We start from the raw sequence: 20,397 nt of genomic DNA, 5'->3' as shown, positions 1-20,397 counted from the left end.
GATGACGTCACCGCGCCGTCCGCGTCGTCTGGGGGCGGAGCGGCTCTGCGGGCGGAACGGCACGGTGTGCGGGACGGGTGTGTGGCGCTGCTGGTCATGGAGACGCGCCGAGCTCTGCACTTCGTCTTCAAAGTGGGAAACCGCTTCCAGACGGCGCGTTTCTTTCGTGATGTCCTGGGCATGAAGGTGCAGACGCGGGCGAGAGGGGCTGGCGCGCGAGGGGCGTGGGGCGGGCGTGGGGGGCTTGGGGGGGGCGCGCGGGGGTCATGAGGGGCGCGGGGGCCGCGGGCGGCTGAGCCTCACCTGTCCGAGAGGAGGGACGCGGGGGTCATGAGGGGCGCGGGGGCCGCGGGCGGCTGAGCCTCACCTGTCCGAGGGGAGGGACGCGGGGGTCAGCCCTACTCGGTGTCCAACCTTAGCCCCGGCCTTCCCCTTAGCCCCGTCGGGTCTCCAGCCTCAGGAAGCCCTGCTTGGGTTATGGCCTTTGAACGGGGCCTCGCATTTTATCTGTTGCGGACGACGTGCCCACACGTTCTTTCATTTAAATTCATTCACAAACGTGTACTGCGCTCCGGGCCTTGTGGAGCGGGTCCCGCCTGGTGGGAGACAGAGCTCAAGCTCCGGCTGACAGTCACCCAGTCTCCGGGTTTGGAGCCTTTCGGCTGAGATCGTCCGCATAGTCAGAGCTCTGTTCCTCTCCGGGGGCTGGGGTGTTCTCCTTTGGACTCTTGGGGTCTGGGTGGATGCGCCCACTCTCCTTTCAACAGCCCCGATGTAAGTGTGAAGTCAAACCCCGTCTCCTCTCCAACACCCCGCACCTCTCTGCGGCCCTGGGCGGTTATGCTCCTGCGGGTCACTGGGTGGCACGCAGGTGGAAGCTGCTGGGGAGCTCCTGATAAGCAAGGACCCGAGAGGTACAAGGTGCAGTTTAATGTAGAGCGTGCAGAGGACACGGGGTGCAGGTTCTAGTATATTGTCCAGTTTCTCAGGACTGTGTTGAGGTTTGGGAGCAGAGGAAAATGACTCTGTATATCTGTCCTCAGTTAAAGCTGGCCTGGGGTGGGGTGAGGATGGGAATTTGTGCATAACTAACAGTAAGGGAAGTAGAAGTTCGATGTGGTAGGAAACTAAAAACTGGCCTTTATTGTGTAAGTGTCAGCGAGGAGAGACTGAACTCCGTCCTGGAGTGGTCAAGAGATAATTCACAGGGACTTTGCATTTGAGTTGAAGTCTAAAGATAGGATTACCACAGACCCCACGGGGTAGTACCCTACTAAAGAGCCAGTACAGATATAAGGAATGTTCGGGAAGCACCACTAGTTTTACATGCCTTTATTTATTTCTTTATTCATTTATTTATTTTAATATATTTTATTGACTTTAGAGATGAAGGGAGAGGGAGAGAGAAACATCAATGATGAGAGAGAATCATTGATTGGCTGCCTCCTGCACCCCCCCCCCCCCCCCCCCCCCCCCCCCCCCGCGGACCTAGCCGCAACCCATGCATGTGTCGTTGGCCGAAAGCGAACCCGGGACCCTTCAGTCAGCAGGCTGACTCTCTATCCATTGAACCAAACCAGCTAGGGCTAGTTTTACATGCCTTTAGACGCAATTACTTATTTGAAGTTGAGGAGATAGGATATCAGTACAAATAGTCCTTCCAATTGTATCTTGAATTCTATGCTAAGTATTTAGACTTTATGCCCCAGGACATTTATGCCTGAGGACATTTTTTCTATTGCTTTTTCAGAGAGAGTGGAAGGGAGGGGGAGAAAGAGAGAGAAACACTGATGTGAGAGAGACACATCATGTGCCCCGACTGAGGTGGGGATCGAACCTGTAACCCAAGTATGTGCCCTTGATGCAGAATCGAACCCTCGACCCTTTGGTATGCAGGGTGACACTCTAACCAGTGAGCAATGCCGGCCAGGTCTAGAGACCTAATTTATGGCGCTGTCGATGTAAGAAATGTCCAAATTTGTAGAGAATTTTTATTATAAGAGTTTATTTGAGAGAGGGAGAAGATGGCGGTATAGGTAACCACTTATACTTGCTGCCTCTCACAACCGCACCAAAATTACAACTAAACGGCAGAACAGCTACCACCCAGAACCGCGGGAAAGCTGGCTGAGTGGAAATTCTACAACTAGAAAGGTGAAGAGAGCGCGTTGAGACTGGTAAGAGGTGTGGAGGTGCGGAAAATGCTGACACCTGGATGTGCTGTTCTTTAAACCCGGAGGGAGATACAAGCTCCCGCTTGCCCTGAATTCCAGTTACAGGCGAGAATCTAGGAAACCCAGACACATACGGGAAAAAACTGGACTGTCTGGCATTGGGACAGGAATGTGAGGGCAGCTTACTCTTAGAGGTGTTCGAAGTAATCATTGTTCCTGCACAGGTGCGCGGGTCGGAGAACCAGGGACTTCTCTGGTTCAGGGAAGCAAGCCATTGCTGTTTGCTTTGAACTGGTGATTCCCAGAGACCCTGCCCCACCCAATTTAAACCCCACCCAAGCTGTGCGCATTGGCTTTTGCATATGAATTGCCCGTCCTTTCGCCTAAAACAAACTGCAGCTGGGTCAGAGAGCCCCAGAGATTCCAAAGGAAGGCCCAGTACCTGGTAGCAGCAGCAGCCTTGCATCACAGCTGGGCACTTCCAAACTCCATACAAAGAGGAGGAATCTGCAGATGGCTCTGTAGCTCCTGCTGGGCGGCCCCAGACAGTGGCTGACCTTGCACCTCCTTGGAGATGATAACGGATTACAACTCTTCACATCCATAAGAGACACACTCAAGGGGCAGACTCAGTGAGCACCAAAGCCCTACTGAAGCAAGTCCTGCCCCATGAGGGTATCTCCTGTGCAACAGATCTTCCAGTGTAGACACAGCTGGTCACCAAAGCCAGTTGGCCTGGAGGTCAGTTCCTCCCAGTGATACCAACAGCAATCAAGGGTTAACTACAACAAGACTGTGCAAACATCCCACAAAGGGGTGCACTAAGAGTGTCCACCTCAGGTGACTGGGGAGGCTGAGCCACTGGGCCCTATAGGACACCTACTACACAAGGCCACTCTACCAACTCAAGGAGACTTAGCAGCTACCCAGTACATAGAAACAAACATAGGGAAGCAGCCAAAATGCAGAGACAAAGTAACAAGTCACAAATGAAAGAAATGGAGGAAAGCAAAATTCTGGATATAGAGTTCAAAACCACAGTTATAAGGTTACTAAAGAATCTTCTAGAAACCTCTGAGAAATTTAGTGAGACCCTCAAGCATATGAAAAAGGACCAATCAGAAATTAAGCATACACTGACTGAAATAAAGAATAATATACAGAGATCTAACAGCAGACGAGAGGATCCCAAGAATCAAGTCAAAGATTTGAAATACGAATAAGCAAAAACAAAACAAAAAATAAACCCAACTGGAAAAGAAAAAAGAATCCAAAAATATGAAGATAGTGTAAGGAGCCTCTGGGACAACTTCAAGTGTACCAACATCCAAGTTATGGGGGTGCCAGAAGAAGAGAGAGAGCAAGATATTAAAAACCTATTTGAAGAAATAACGGCAGAAAACTTCCCCTCTGGTGAAAGTAATAGACTTACAAATCCAGGAAGCGCAGAGAACCCCAAACAAGGTGAATCTAAAGAGGACTACACCAAGATACATCATAATTAAAATGCCAAGGGCAAAAGACAAAGAGAGAATCTTAAAAGCAGCAAGAGAAAAACAGTTACCTACAAGGGAGTACCCATATGACTGTCAGCTGATTTCTCTACAGAAACTGTGCAGGCTGGAAGGGAGGGGCAAGAAATATACAAAGTGATGAATAGCAAGAACCTGCAACCAAGATTACTCTACCCAGCAAAGCTATCATTCAGAATTGAAGGTCAGATAAAGAGCTTCACAGACAAGAAAAAGCTAAAGGAGTTCATCACCACCAAACCAGTATTATATGAAATGCTAAAGGGTATTCTCTAAGAAGGGGAAGAAAAAGGTAAAGATAAAAATTATAAACATCAAAGTGACAACAAATACATATCTATCAACAAATGAATCTAAAAATCAAGTGAATAAAAAATCTGAAGAATAGAATAAACTGGTGAATATAATAGAATCAGGGGCATAGAAAGGGAGTGGAGCCCTAACCAGTTTGGCTCAGTGGATAGAGCGTCAGCCTGCAGACTCAAGGGTCCCAGGTTCGATTCTGGTCAAGGGCATGTACCTTGGTTGTGGGCACATCCCCAGTAGGGAGTGTGCAGGAAGCAGCTGATCGATGTTTCTCCCTCATTGATGTTTCTAATTCTCTATCCCTCTCCCTCCTCTCTGTAAAAAATCAATAACATATTTTTTAAAAAAAAAAAATTAAAAAAAGGGAGTGGACTGACAATTCTCAGGGGGAAAGGGGTGTAGGGGGTACAGGAAGAGATTGGACAAAAATCTTACACCTATGGACAAGGACAATGGGGAGGCGGGGTAAGGGCATGGGGTGGAGTGGGAACCCGGTGAAGGGGAGCTATGGGGGGGGAAAAGGAGGAACAGCTGTAATAATCTGAACAATAAAGATTTATTTTAAAAAAAAGTTTATTTGAGCCCAGCCAGCATGGCTCAGTGGTTGAGTGTCAACCTATGAGCCAGGAGATCACCAGAAGTTTCCTGGTCAGGGCACATGCCAGGTTACAGGTTCGGTCCCCAATGGTGGGCGTGCAGGAGGCAGCCTGTCAATTAGTTCCTCATCATTATTTTCTCTCCCTCAATCTTCCTCTCTTTAAAATCAATAAAAACATTTTTTTTTAAAAAAGAGTTTATTTGAGCCAAACTGACACAGTGCTGGGAAGGAGGATCTCAAATGCTCCAGAAAGTGACAGGTTTTTTGTTTTTTTAAAAAATATATATATTTTATTGATTTTTTACGGAGAGGAAGGGAGAGGGATAGAGAGTTAGCAACATCAATGAGAGAGAAACATCGATCAGTTGCCTCCTGCACACCCCCTACTGGGGATGTGCCCACAACCAAGGTACATGCCCTTGACCGGAATCGAACCTGGGACCCTTGAGTCTGCAGGCCGACGCTCTATCCACTGAGCCAAACAGGTTAGGGCAGAGAGTGACAGTTTTGCAGTTTCTCTTATACATTTGGAATTAATTGAAGATGGGAGAAAGCAAGGTGCAAGCATGTCGAACGAGGCATGTGCTCTCCAGGGTGGTCATGTTTCTGAAGGGTGTGAAAGAATAAAGAGGCATTTCGAAAGTGTGTTAACCTAGATGCACAGAAAAATGGACAGGGCTTGCTTAAGGCAAAGATAAACATTTTACTAACGATGTTATGTGCCTGGGACAGGACTACCCACCATAGCCTGCCCAGGTAGAAATTTGTGATCAGATCACCTTGACTGGATTTGTCAGATTTGTTATAGAGTCCCCCCTCCCCCTTTTTTTTTTGTTCACAGTGGTATTAAGGAAGGAGATCAATAAGTAGTCTGTAAGTGACGTGATGGAAACTTGAACTGGAGCAATAGCAGTGAGAATCAAAAAGGAAAATAGACACTAACACCTACTGTGTACTAGGTTCTGTGCTTTAATAAATTACCCACTTTCACAAAATATTTGAAGACCCCAATCTTAAGCAACAGTCTTATGGTTACACAACTGCTAAGTGATAGTCAGAATTCCAAACCAGACTTTTCTAATGCCGAAGGCCACTGAAAAACACACAGCTGTATAGCACTGCTTCCCAGTCTAAATAGATTTCACAGCTTTGCTTGGTTACCTGGCTCTGGTTCTTCCTCACCTCTCCTACTTCTAGCCTGAGAAAGATATAAAGCTTATCATCTAATTGTTTTACAAGTAAAGCTTACAAATGAAAATGTCTGTGTTTTGATTATTTTAGTTTTGTGCTTAATGTGCTGTATGTAATACTAGTAAAACTGACAGTTTTTTTCTAATTCCCTTACCAGGTTCTGCGGCATGAGGAGTTTGAAGAGGGCTGCAAAGCTACCTGTAATGGGTATGACACCTTTTTTCTTAAAGTTTCCTCTAGGCTCTGAATACCCCTGGAGAACAGGAAGCAGTTTCTCAAAGTGAGTATAAGGCAGAGGAGAAAACTAAGGAGGCAGTAAATTGGGTAACTTCAAGAACACAAATAAATATTTATGTGCTGTGGGTGAAACAATGTCTTATCAAGCATCTCTTAAGCTTAGTAGCCAGGGCAAGTGAAAATTCCAAGTTTTGGTGGCTTATTGATGGAAATCCAAAAAACTAAATTAAGGTCAGCCTTTATAAGATTCTGTCCCCTCCTTTAAAGAGAGGGTAAATGAACCTCTTCCTCAAGTAAGTGCTAAACGGACGGTCTTCAGAGCCTTTGGCGGTGGGGCCCATGAGCACTGTTCCCAGGCGCTCTTCGCACCAGGTCACCTCATCCTCATGGGTACTTAGAGGCCCAGAAGGGACGTGCCCCCCCCCCCCCGTCCCGTCCCAATAGTTCTTTGAGGGAGGCCTGAGGCATGTTTTGTCTGAGGTCACTGGGTTCATTTGCTTCTATTTTTGTAGGCCTTATGATGGGAAATGGAGTAAAACAATGGTGGGATTTGGACCTGAGGATGATCATTTTGTTGCAGAACTGACTTACAATTATGGCATCAAAGACTACAAGCTTGGCAATGACTTTAAGGTAAATATCATTTTGTTCTAGACTTTTGGCTATACCTTTTTTGTTGTTAATCCTCACCTGAGAATATTTTTTCCATTGCTTTTTCAGAGAGAGTGAAAGGGAGGGAGGGAGGGACGCAGAGAGAGAAACATTAATAGGAGAGAAATACATCCATTGGTTGCCTCCTGCATGCACCAACCCAGGGTGGGGAGCAAACCCACAACCCAGGTACATGCTCTTGACTGGGAATCAAACCCAAGACCCTTTGGTGTGCAGGCTGACGCTCTAACCATTGAGCAATGCCAGTGGTTGAGATCACTTATGCAGCTTAGGTTATGATGACTGCTGAATTAATGGCCTGTGGATGTAGTTTAGTGATTAGTTTTATGATTTCTATTTAAAACAAAACCACTTGGATAACCCTGGCTTCAGGATGAAATGTGTTCTCCCTGGCTTCAGGATGAAATGTGTTCTCCCTGCATTTTGGAATCAAACTCAAGACTTAGAGACAGCTTTGAAGGAGAAAAAACACCTCTAGAGGAATGAGTGAACCTCAAGAGGTAAAGGGCCAGAGTTAATGGTCTGGTCAGGTCCTGATCACCAGAGAAATATTTTCTCTGTAGGACTATTAATACTGGTCTGGGCTATTACAGCCAATCCCAGTCAGGGAAAAATCTGAAAAGGTTTTGAGGATAAAGAGAATACATTCATTCATTCAGGAATTCAAGTTATTATGCACTTATTATAGTAATAGTATCCACCATTTATTGAGCAGTTACTATGTGCTAAATAGAATGCCACTGGAACCAAAACATAGCATGATAGGAGTAACTAATTTTCATTCAGAATCTACTGAGCAAATCAACCTCATGCTAGATGTTATTTTGGTCATTTGATCTCATTAATGCTGTTAACTCATTAAAATAACAATGCTATCTAGAAGGAAGTTTTTATGAAAATCCAATGTCTATGAAAGTGCTTTATAAGTAAAAGGACTGTTCAGATTCAGCATATTAATACATTTGTTTTCCTATTTTTCACTCTTCATGTCTCTCTAACTTATTCATTAACAGATATTTATTGTGCCTTATACCTTGTTAGGTCCTAAGGATGCAATAGAGGGTAAAGCATAGTCCCTGGCCCAAGGAGCTTCCTGCCTGGTGGGGGAAACAAGTAAAGAGACAAGAATACAGTGTGATAAGTGCTAAATTGGGATATGAACTGGGGGATGTGGGAACACATAGGAGTAATTCCCAGCTTATTCCTGGAGAGTGAGAGTTTAGGAAAAGCTTTGCAGAGGTGACCTCTGAGCCAGGTGAGTGGAGTTGGGATGGGGGGATGAGATGAGTGTTCTCAGCATGTGCTCACCCAGAGGGGAGAGAGACGGTGTCACTCAGAACTATGAGTAGCACAGTCTGACTGCAGCTTAGTGCGTGAAGAAGGGAGTGGGTAGAGTTGAGGTTGAAGAAGTAAGCTGGCCCGGCTGGTGTGGCTCAGTGGTTGAGTGTCCACCTATGAACCAGGAGATCATGGTCAATTCCTAGTCAGGGCGTATGCCCTGGTTGTTGGCTCCATCCTCAGTGAGGGGTGTGCAGGAGGCAGCCAATCAGTGATTCTCTTTCATCATTGATGTTTCTGTCTCTCCCTCTTCCTTCCTCTCTGAAATTAATAAAAATACATATTTTTAAAAATGATGTTGTAGGCCTGGGGTGTGACTACCCACCATGACTTGCCCAGGTAGAAATTTATGATCAGATAACCCGGTGAGGTTACTTTCAGTCACTGGACTTGTACATACCCTCTTTTTTATCCACAATAAGAAGGTGATGGGTTTTGTCTCATTATAAAAGATCTCTTGTGATTCGACACTTGGATGATATTGTTGTTTGTCATAGGGTATCACAGTCGCTTCTAGCCAGGCTGTGAGCAATGCCAGGAAGCTGAAGTGGCCACTCACTGAAATTTCAGAAGGTGTTTTTGAAACTGAGGCCCCAGGAGGATATAAGTTCTATCTGCAGAATCAAAGTCCACCTCAGTCAGGTAATTTATAAAGGCCTCTGTCTAAAGGCATCTTTGATGGAAGGAGGAGGGAGCTGGATTTCTTTCTCCTGTGAAGCCTTTCTATATTAACATGACCTGTCTTTCTCCAGCCAGTGTTGTTATTTGTTCTCTGAAAAGTTATATTCTTATATGAGATCTTTATAGGGGATCTGGACTGGTTCTACTGGTAATGTAGCTATTTAAGATACTTTCAGCTGCAAAAAACAAAACCCAATTCAAACTAGCTTTTTGTTGTTGTTGTTGTTAAATATGTTTTATTGACTTTTTTTACAGAGAGGAAGGGAGAGGAATAGAGAGTTAGAAACATCGATCAGCTGCCTCTTGCGCACCCCCTACTGGGGATGTGCCCGCAACCAAGGTACATGCCTTTGACCAGAATCCAACCTGGGACCCTTCAGTCCGCAGGCTGACGCTCTATCCACTGAGCCAAACCGGCTAGGCTCAAACTAGCTTTAACAATAAGAAATTTATTTTAGCTCACAAAGCCAGCATTCTATAGGTAGGGAAGACTTCAGCATTCATTGATTCAACAGCTCAGAAATGGTAATGAGCCCTAACCCGGTTTGGCTCAGTGGGTAGAGAGTCAGCCTGCGGACTGAAGAGTACCAGGTTCGATTCTGGTCAGGGGCATATACCTTGGTTGCAGGCGCATCCCCAGTAACGATTGTGCAGGAGGCAGCTAATCGGTTTTTTTCTCTCATCGATGTTTCTAACTCTCTATCCCTCCCTTCCTCTCTGTAAAAAAAAAAAAAAAAAATCAATAAAATTAAAAACAGGCAATGAGAACCCAAATTTTCTCTCTTCATTCTCTTGGCCCCAGAGCCAGCTCCCCTCCTTGTGGTAGGGTGGCTGCCAGTAGCAGTTACAGCTACAGGCTCCTACGTTCTCTCCTGGTAGGAGAGGAAGAGACTGACTTCTACTGTTCTCTTTTAAGAGCAGACCAAACTTTTCTAGAATCTTTCAGCAAACTTCCTTGTCAGATTTTTAAAAATATATTTTTATTGATTTCAGAGAGGAAGGGAGAGGGAGAGAGAGATAGACACATCAATGATGAGAATCATTGATCGGCTATCTCCTGCATACCCCACACCAGGGATTGAGCCCGAAACCTGGGCATGAATGACCAGGAATCAAACCGTGACCTCCTGGTTCATAGGTCGACCCAACCACTTAGCCACTCTGGCTGGCTTCCTTATCAGATTTTATTCACATGCCCACTTGTGAACCAATCACTGGTAGGAGAAACAGGATTATCCTTAGACCAGTCAGTCATATTCTCTAGCTAAGGTCAGTTTTGCAAACTATAGTGCTGGTACTCAGTGAGTGAGGGAGGAATGGAGGTGAGGAGCCGCCCCCACACTGACCTCCACAGGGAGCAGCAGGAAAGAAACTGTATGAAGTGCTTCATTTATTCATTTATGACCCAGACATCATCCTCATATGTGTATTTCATTCCTACAAAGTCTGCCACCTGCTCTTTAAAAAATACTGGTGAATAGCAAGGGCAATTCTGCCTGTCATTTCACTCAGGGAATACATGCCCTAAGTGGACCTGAGATGGGGGACATTCCTCTTTCCTCCATTGGTCTGCCTCAAGTCCCAGAACCTCCTCACACTGAGTCTGATTGTTTGTTGAATGCTACTTGCTTTTCATCTGGAGCTCAGCAGAAGAAAGTGACGTGTTCCATTGTGGGAGGTGGGACATACTGAGATGGTATTTCTGTACTTCACTAGTGATTTAAGGGATTTTTATGATGATTTTTGTTGATAGGTGATTGTTGCTTTACATACTAACTTTAAAACTCAACTTCTGTCACTTATTTCTCTGTACATTTCCCTCCTAATCTTGATGTTTCAATATGTAAGATAATGGCAAGCCCCACAATCCTAAGATGTGTTTGTCCTTGAGAATGATAGAGCCTTCAGGGCATTAATTTCTGGTGGGTAAAATAGTAAATGTCTCAGTCTAGCTGTGTCCACCCTTCCTTTGAATCACTTACTTATCTGTAGTTTCACCCACTAAGTTCCCATTCCTGCCCCTGCATCCCTTCAGAGTCAGCTGGAATCTGTTGATTTCTCAATGGATGGGAAAACTAAAACAGTCTGCCAGGCAGAGAGACCTGTGAGAAACACCTTGCCTTGGGTCATGGCATTGCATTTCTAGCAAACCAGGGCAAGGCAGTGAAACGGAAGGACAATGTATTGAATTTATCAGAGGCAGATGTAGACTTGGAACAGCTCTGGAGAAAGTCACTTTACAATATAAAAGTTTCCAGTAATGGTGTTTTAATATAACTTTTGCTCTTTTTGCAAAACAAAATAGATTTTAATATTTTAGAGTATAGCTTGCCAGTCTGTTATTTAAAAATAAATAAATGAAAAAGAAACTAAAAATAAATAAATATATGCATAACCCATAGACCCGGAAAACAGTGTGGTGATGGCTAGAGTGGAAGGGGTGTGGGGGCTGCATGGAGGTGGGGAATGGAGACATCTGTGCTAGTGTCAACAACAACAAAAAAGTTAAAAAATATATAATTAAATATGTATATCTTTATTCAAATTTCATTATAAGGATTCCATTGTATTGCATCATGGGAAGATAAACAGTTCTCTATTGTTGGATATTTATGTTGTCCCTAGCGTTTCCTTGTTATGAGGAACACTATGATGGATGCCTGTGTGATGAAAGCCCTTCATACATACACAGTTCTTTATGTTTGTAATTTTTATTGATTTTAGAGAAGAAGGAACAGGGAGAGAGACAGAAACCTCAATTATGGAAGAGAATCATTGATCAGCTGCCCCCCCCCCCCCCCCCCCCCCCGCCGCAGCCACCGGGGAACGAGCCTGAAACTCAGGCATGTGTCCTGACCGGGAATCAAACCATGACCTGGGTCATAGGTCAACACTCAATGTCTGAACCACACTAGCTAGGCCACAGTTACTTCTTTAATTGCTGAAATGGAGTTGTTCTTTTAAAAGCCCTGTATATTTTTTAGGCTTTGGATATATTCTGTCAAATTGTTCCCCAGAAATGAACTAGTTTACACTCCCCCAGTATTATATGATTGTGATTTCCCGCCTGCACTATCACAGTCTGTGCTGCGAACTTTTAAAATTATTTGCCAATTAGATAACAGTGTTTTATTTAAATTCTCATTTCTTTATTTGTGAGGTTGTATATTTTTGCATATGTTCATTGACCATGCTAGTTCTGTGCCTTATTCCTATTTTTCTAGGATATTCATCTTTTTCCTATTAATGTTTAAAGATTACTTAACTAATAAGGACTTTTTGTCTTATATTTTAGAAAAAAAAAATGTTTCCTACTTGTTTACTCTTTCATTTTGATTATAATTCTTTTTTTTTTCTTTTTTTGCTTTTATTGTCTAGGAATTTTCCATTTCATGTAATTAACCTAGCAATTTTTCCTTCATGGTTTTTGTATCTTGTGTCAGGTTTTAAAGAAAAGTCTTTCTTCCAAAATTGTATAAATAATCACCTGATACTATTTATTATAGTATTTTTATGGTTTCATTCGTTAAACTTAATTCTTTAACCCATCAGGAATGCATTCTTTCATTTAGTTTAAAGGTGTAACTTTTTCCCACTAAATGAGAAGCCAGTCTTTGAATAATGTGCCCTTTCGTGCTGACTTAAAGTCCCTTTTTTATAATAAACTAAATTCTTATATATTCTTGAGCCCCCTTTGGTCTTTCTGTTCTACTCCATTACACTCACCTATCCATTCCTACTGTTTTATTACCCTACAGATCCTGTATTAAAAGTAACTCTAGCAGTGTCTGATCTTCAGAAGTCCTTGAACTACTGGTCTAATCTACTGGGAATGAAAATTTATGAAAAAAATGAAGAGAAGCAAAGGGCTTTGCTTGGCTATGCTGATAACCAGGTGAGTGATCTTGGAGAGAAATAATCTGTTACTTTGAGTTTGGCTTATAAATGAGGTTAACATGAAGGTTATTCCCTTAATTTCTTCATAATGATTTAATATTTATATAGAAACAGAAAAAGAAAAGAAAAAAATTGCTGATAACATCACCACCTAGATATTTGGGGATATATTTTTTCGAAGTGGAATTGCTGAATCCGAAGAGATATAGACAAGATTTAATGCTGTAATGATAGGTATTCTTATCTTTTTCTTTTAAAAAGTAACCCAGCATTTGAGCATGATTTAGTCCTTGCACTTCGACCCAGTAGTTCTATTCCTTTATTTACAATAAAAGAAAATAGACTCTCAGGCAACCTTTCAGTTGAAAATTTGCTAGATTCTCTCCTTGCTCTTTCATATTACTGGGAATTTATTTTACATACTCATCGGACATGTTCACAAAGAACTGTGTACAAGGTTATCTGTTGCAGCATTGTTTATAATAGCAAAATATAAGAAATAATATAATTGTCCTATGGATTAGCAGAATAGTTCAATAATTTATGGTTCATCCATAGGCTGGATTACTGTGCAGCTATCAAAAAAGACTGAGGTGATTCCTTATGTGCTGATATGTTAACATTAATGGGAGAAAAACAAGGAACAGAATTAATGTGTAAATTATGCTGCCATTTGTGTAAAAAGAAAAGATGCTGTGTGTCTAGAAATATACACAGGAAACTGCTGACTGGTTGCCTGTGGAGTGAGAGTAGGAGTGAGACTTCATTTTTACTTTATTCCTTTAGTACTGTGAATTTTTTTTTTGCCACACAACCTGTTCTGAAAAATAAACCAAACCTACTTTCTTCTTTTCAGTGTAAGCTAGAGCTACAGGGCATCAAGGGTGCAGTTGATCATGCAGCAGCTTTTGGAAGAATTGCCTTTTCTTGTCCCCAAAAAGAGGTAATGTTTGGTACCAGATCTTTTATTTAAGTTCTGTGAAAATTAGTTCAACTGCTGAGAACCTTGGGCCTCCCATTCTTTAGATTCATTCTGATCGTGGCTTCAACAGTTGCCTCAAGCAGCTGAGATAACAAAAATCAGACGAGTGACTCCCGGGTTCTTTCTGGTTGATCTGATATGCCTCTAGGGCAGCGGTTCTCAACCTGTGGGTCGAGACCCCTTTGGGAGTCGAACGACCCTTTCACAGGGGTCGCCTAAGACCATCGGAAAACACATATATAATTACATATTGTTTTTGTGATTAATCACTATGCTTTAATTATGTTCAATTTGTAACAATGAAAATACATCCTGCATATCAGATATTTACATTATGATTCATAACAGTAGCAAAATTACAGTTATGAAGTAGCAACGAAAATAATTTTATAGTTGGGGGTCACCACAACATGAGGAACTATATTAAAGGGTTGTGGCATTAGGAAGGTTGAGAACCGCTGCTCTAGGGTCAACAAGGACCATGGCCTAACAGTGGTGTAGTATCCCTAGCCCACTTTTTCTTTGTGTTTTCCTCAAGCTGCCTGACTTAGAAGACTTGATGAAAAGGGAGAAGCAGAAGATTCTGACTCCCCTGGTGAGTCTGGATACCCCCGGGAAAGCAACAGTGCAAGTGGTCATTCTGGCCGACCCTGTAAGTATTACTCAGGAAGGGGACGGGCTGCACCAGGGCTTTCTTCCGAGGTGTCTGTTTGCCAAATTTCTTTTTTCTTTTTTGGTATAGGATGGACATGAAATTTGCTTTGTGGGGGATGAAGCATTTCGAGAACTTTCTAAGATGGATCCAACAGGAAACCAATTGTTGGATGACGTGAGTGTCATTTCTAATTTATAGGATAATAGCCCAAGGGAGGTGGCATTAAGTGTGTGGGGAAAGGCCAAAGCCACAGGGACCATTCTTACTATCAGAACCATATTCTTTTGCTTTGGGATGACTTTTGATCCAGGAACTGTCTTCATTGCCACCATGTGACTCTTATCTGGGTGCAGCTTTTGTGCCTTCCCACTACCTCAGGCTGCCTTCGGGAACCACTGCTGCTGTATACGGGATTATCCTGCTCAGTGAATGGAAATGCCTGGACACCATCCCCTCTCACCTTCTTAGCTCTTTTGGTCATCTCTTCTCCTTCTATAGATTCAGTCTCTTCCTTTTTAGTGAATTGTTCTCAAGTTCCAGTACCTTCCATCTCTGGAAAATATTTTATTTACCCTATATAACCTCTCCTGGTTTTCTTTTTTTTCTTTCTTTTTTTTTTTTTTTCCTGGTTTTCTTTTAATCTGCCTATACGCTACTTCTACTTCTCACCTCCCATTCACACTTCAGTCTGTACTACAGTGACTCCTGTCACTCAGTGAAATGTGCATTTTGATCTCATCAGTGACTTCCGTCCTGCCTAATTCAGCTCCTGTTCTATCCTCTTCAAACAGTTCTTTAGCAGCATCCAAGCAATTGTTCATTGTTATACCCCAGCATCTAACATCCTTGGTATGTAGTATGCGCTCAGTAAATACCCTATTCATGATTAAAGGAATGAATCAATCTTTCCTGGTTCTGTCACTTAATAACTATATGGCTGACCTCAAGCAATTAGAAATTAGGAAGTCAGAGAAATGATGATGGCTGACCTCAAGCAATTTACTTAAAGTCTCTAAACTTAAGTTTTCTTATCTAAAAATTTGAGAAAATAAGATTATCCACCTCAAAGAATTGTTTTGTAGGTTATAGAGCCTGCTATATTACTGACGTAATAACAGACACTCAGTTAATGTTAATTAAAGTAGAAAATATGTAGAAAATGTACCACTTAAAATTTTACCGTAAAGGAAAATGGATTCTCAGGCAGCCTGTCTGTTGGCAAATTTGCTAGACTCTCTCCTTGCTCTTTCATATCACTGGCCAGCTTCCTCCTCTTTTGAGCTCTCTTCTCCTTTGGTGTTAGAGATCCTGCCATCTTCGCATCTCTCTGACAGCTTCTCCTCAGGCACAGGCACCTCTCTCTCTATCTGATCCTAAAATGATTTTACCCATGATCCCACTTTGCTATCTTTATTCTCATTCTACATTCTCTCTCTTCTCTGAGTAGAAGTTACCTACTACTTCTGCTCTGAGCTTCAGCCATCATCATTTCTCTGACTTCCTAACTTCTAGTTCCTACTCCTCTGCGCTCCAAACAAGTATTTCTTGTTGTTATTACTGAGGTAAAATATACATAGAATTTAAATGTACAGAAATTTACTGTTCAACTTAATGAGTTTTGACAGTTATATATACTCGTGCAACCACTACTAAAGCATAGAGTACTTCCATCACTGCAGGAAGTTCTTTTGTGCCCAGTTCCAGTTAGTTCCCACCCTCACCTCCCAGCGGTTTTGTCTGTTCTTGGACTTCATATAAACGGAGTAATTCAGTAAAAGTATTCTTTTGTGCTTTTTTCACTCAACTTTTTTGAGATTCCTCCCATGTAATTGCATGGAGTTTATTCTTTTTTTAAATTGCTGAGTGATATTCAGTTTTATGAATATAACAATTTGTTTATCCATTCTTCAAATGACAAATATTTGAGCTGTTTCAAATTTTCATCTTTTATGAGGAAGGCTGCTGTGAACATTCTCGTGTAAATCTTCTTGTAGACATAGGCTTCATTTCCCTTGGATAAATACCTAGGAATGGAATTGCTTTTACTTTATAAGAAACTGCCAAATGGTCATCCAGAATGATTGAACCTCTTCATACTCTTTTAACCATGTCATATGCCGCACCACCATTAGTATTTTTTGTTTTTTTTGTGGTAGCTATACTAGTACATGTAAAATGGTTTATCATTGTAATTTTAATTTACATGCCCCTGATGACTACTGATGTTGAGCAGCTTGTCATATGCTTATTGGCCATTTGCTTGTATTCTTTTGTGAGTTATATGTTCTTTTGTCCATTTCTCTCTATAGGAGATTTATTTTTAATACTTCATGATATAAAATTACAAATATACACAATAGAGTACAGCAATCTCTATGTGACTGACACCCATCAGCTCTGTACCATAATTTTTCATCATTCTTTCCCACCCCACCTTTTATTTTTGCTGAAGAAATTGAAGGCAAATCTCAAACACCATGACATTTCATGCCTGAATACTTAAGTATTTTACACATTAAAAAAATGAAATCCTTCACGAATTTGCATGGCATTCTTGCACAGGGACCATGCTAATCTTCTCTGTATCGGTCCAATTTTGGTACATATGCTGCTGAAGCAAGCACAGTATTTTACACATTTTTAAGACAATATAAAAGAAGTAAACATTCAGGAATTTTCTTATACAGTGGGGCCTTGACTTACGAGTGTCCTGACTAATGAGTTTTTTGAGATACCAGCTGTCTCTCCGCCGATTTTTTGCATTGAGTTAATAGAGTAATTTGAGTTAACGAGCTCCTTAACGAGCTCGGTCTCGGAAAGAAATCAAACTTGTAAGTCAAGGCCCCACTGTATACCATATTAACATCATCACATTTAAAAAATCAACAATGTATCCTTTATGCCACCTAAAACCCAGTTATTAAAATTTCCCTGATACTCTAAAAATAGTTTTATACAGTTGGTTTGTCCTATGTATTTTTAAGTTTAGCTTTAGTGTAATCAGACTGTATAAATACAGAACAATTAATATGATCCATTGAATTTCATGACAAACTACTTGAAAGACACACCTCTGATCTATTTCATTTTAGCCATTTTAGTCTATTCTCTAATCTCTAAATATGTCTTTGTTCACACTATTTTATTTTCCTAGAATGTCCCTTCTCTATTTGAATATTTGCTTATTTTTTAAGGCCCAATAAAATCCATTTAAAAAATGTTTTATCTTTTTCTTGTTGATTTGTTGGAAGCCTAGTTTGTAAACCCTTTTTTATTTTTAGTGCTTTTTTTGGTCTAGACTAAATTTATAGCCATCGAAACCTCTTCACCATGGATATTTCAAACTCAGTATATCTATAACTTAATTTATCTCACTTCAAATCCATTCTTATTTTAAAAATGTAAAAATAAAAGTTACAATTTATTAAGTATCTCACATGTTCTTGACACATGACATATTCTTAAGTGTTTTATATATACTCTCTAATCTTACCACAATCTGCAAGGTTGGTAGTTCTCTTTCAGGTGAAGAAACTGAGGTTCAAAAATACTGTCACCCAATATTATACATTCAGTGTCAGGACAAGGGCTTGAACAGAGATCTTTAAGGCTTTACAACCAGTTCTTTTTTTTTTTTTTTTTTACAACCAGTTCTTTTTCCTCCTCCTCTATTTCTACTCTGCTCCCTAAGTGACCAGTCACTTTGACACCCACTGACCACCAGGGGGCAGACACTCAATGCAGGAGCTTCCCCCAGGTGGTCATTGTGCTCCCACGGCCAACCTCCCGCAGCTCCTCCCCACCCCCACCCCCCCCACCCCCACCCCCCACCCCCGCTAGCTGCCCCCCCACCCCATTGGCCCCAATGGGGGGAGGGCCTGCCAACCTCTCTCGGCCCCTCCCCCCTGCTGGCCAACCTCCCACTGCCCCTCCCCCTGCTGGCTGGCTCCTCTTACCCCGCCTTCCCCTCCATAGGCCTTAATCGCCCACCAGGCCAAGGGGCGCCACCCGTGCACGAATTTGTGCACCGGGCCTCTAGTTAGCTAATAAGTCACAAAGAGTCTAATATCGGTACATGACCCTTTGGTTACGGCCTGGTGTGCTGGACCCTTGCTGTCTAGTCAATGAGCCATACTTCCTGGCTGCAGGACCTTTACAAAGTGAAAATCCACAAGCAATTGCTCAGTATTCATCAGCATCCTCTGTCAAATTAAACAACACTTTTCAATTGTTAATTTCTTGATTATGGACAATGCAATGAGGTACAAAGCGAACTATATGTTTTGTTTAATGGACTTAGAAAATATATTCTAATTCTGTTTCTATAGGCAATGGCAGCAGATAAAAGTGATGAATGGTTTGCTAAACGAATTAAACGTTAATAGAAGATATCATGTGGAACAAGCATTTACGATTCCTGTCTATCACCTGCGAGGTTTGATGTGTCCATTCATAATAAATGCTCTCACAACTTGATTGTTCCCTGTATAGGCGAGGAAGCTGGGTGGTGAAGATTTGTGTATTTTAATCTTTGAAAGCTCTGATATGTTTTTATGTTTTAGGTATAAATCCTTTTATTGTCAGTCTGGGGCAACTATATGGAACATTACCCTTGGTTGGGGATGAATGGAAGGAATTTTAATAAGCATGTGGATTTTATGAAAACACTTATTTGCAAAATAAATTTTGTTCCTTAAACCAAAAGATGTAGTTAACACCCCCGCATTCCTTGCTTTAAAATTTTGAGTAGCCAGAGAAAACAGACAGAAGGATCTAATGCAGTGGTTCTCAACCTTCCTAATGCCGCGACCCTTTAATACAGTTCCTCATGTTGTGATGACCCCCAATTTCATTGTTACAAATTGAACATAATTAAAGTGTAGTGATTAATCACAAAAACAATATGTAATTATATATGTGTTTTCCAATGGTCTTAAGCGACCCCTGTGAAAGGGTCATTTGACCCCCAAAGGGGTCGCGACCCACAGGTTGAGAACCGCTAATCTAATGTGTTGTGTAGCTACACACCTGGCTCTGTGCTAGTTTCCTTATATAATTTTTAAAAATCTTCACAAAAAGAGAACACATTAAATTTCTTTTTTTTTATATAATGATATTTATTTTTATTTATTTATTTTTAAAATATATTTCTTTATTGATTTCAGAGAGAAAGGGAGAAGGAGAGCTAGAAACATCAATGATGAGAGAGAATCATTGATCGACTGCCTCCTGCACACCCCCCACTGGGGATCGAGCCCGCAACCCAGGCATGTGCCCTTGGCCGGAATCGAACCCGGGACCCTTCAGTCCGCAGGCTGACGCTCTATCCACTGAGCCAAGCCGGCCAGGGCCACATTAAATTTCTTTAAAATGGATTAGACGATTTCTTTAGCCTGAAAAAAATTTTTTTTAATGTTTTCTTGTAATTTTTTGTTTGGTTCTGTAGAACAAATACATTTTAATTACTGGAAACATTAATTACATTGGGCACATTTATTATTAAATGTTTTTTGAAGATATACTTCTAAAATCAAGCTATTATACCAACCTGTAAGATTCATTATTTAAAGTGGTGAGCAGCTCTAGCTGGTTTGACTCAGTGGATAGAGCATCGACCTGCAGTCTGAGAGATCCTGGGTTCAACTCTGGTGCCGGGAGCCGGTCCATCCTTGCTGTTTCAAGAGACCTGGCATATATGGCATACTGTTCTTAATATGTTTGCTCACCTTCTTGGCACTATGTGTTTTAACCAAGGTCACCTCTCTGAGAAAGGTTGTTTCCCCAGGTAGGGATTTTCCCCTGAAGTTAGGGAGGGAATAAAACCCCTTAACTAAGTGCCAGGCGGGTAATTAATCACTTTAACTATGAACAATCATGCTTAAGCTACATAATCTTTACTCCCTGGAATGGAGATAAGAAACGCCCTAACCTTTGGAATAGAGATTGATAGGATTGGAATCAACTGGTATAAATACAGATGTAACAAGACAACAGGACACAGAACCTAGACACAGAACCTACACAGAACCTAGAGACAGAAGAACTTCGCTGGAGAGAACATGGCAAAAGATCCTGGACAGAAACTGGCGACAGAACCTAGAGACAGAACCTAGCAAGAGAACCTGGCGACAGAA

General features: G+C 41.8%; 1 protein-coding gene and 1 non-coding gene across 2 annotated transcripts; one reads left to right on the top strand and one right to left on the bottom strand.

Annotated features, from left to right (window-relative positions):
- The first annotated feature begins 53 nt into the window (after positions 1 to 53).
- Positions 54 to 19,367, top strand: GLOD4 (glyoxalase domain containing 4). Its single transcript, XM_059669237.1, has 9 exons — positions 54 to 186; positions 5,959 to 6,008; positions 6,551 to 6,671; positions 8,546 to 8,690; positions 12,488 to 12,624; positions 13,483 to 13,569; positions 14,147 to 14,260; positions 14,351 to 14,437; positions 18,592 to 19,367. Exons 1-9 carry the CDS (start codon positions 97 to 99, stop codon positions 18,643 to 18,645), a joined length of 885 nt encoding a protein of 294 aa, XP_059525220.1. The 5' UTR covers positions 54 to 96; the 3' UTR covers positions 18,646 to 19,367.
- LOC132219402 (U6 spliceosomal RNA) lies at positions 16,781 to 16,887 on the bottom strand. The gene has a single exon (XR_009449419.1). It is a non-coding gene; the product is annotated as a U6 spliceosomal RNA (small nuclear RNA).
- Positions 19,368 to 20,397: the final 1,030 nt, after the last annotated feature.

Source organism: Myotis daubentonii, chromosome 16, assembly GCF_963259705.1.
Source record: "Myotis daubentonii chromosome 16, mMyoDau2.1, whole genome shotgun sequence".
NCBI classification, from domain to species: Eukaryota; Metazoa; Chordata; class Mammalia; order Chiroptera; family Vespertilionidae; genus Myotis; species Myotis daubentonii.
The sequence above is the reverse complement of the archived record's forward strand: the minus strand, read 5'-3'. Positions and strand labels throughout refer to the sequence as shown.

What these genes read in the sequence shown, in the direction of transcription:
- GLOD4 (XM_059669237.1), top strand. Translation starts at nt 97, where the DNA reads ATGGAGACGCGCCGAGCTCTGCACTTCGTCTTCAAAGTGGGAAACCGC. An exon ending in TCAAAGTCCACCTCAGTCAG is followed by an intron (nt 8,691 to 12,487) that starts GTAATTTATAAA and finishes ATTACCCTACAG; the next exon opens with ATCCTGTATTAAAAGTAACT. An exon ending in GAAACCAATTGTTGGATGAC is followed by an intron (nt 14,438 to 18,591) that starts GTGAGTGTCATT and finishes CTGTTTCTATAG; the next exon opens with GCAATGGCAGCAGATAAAAG.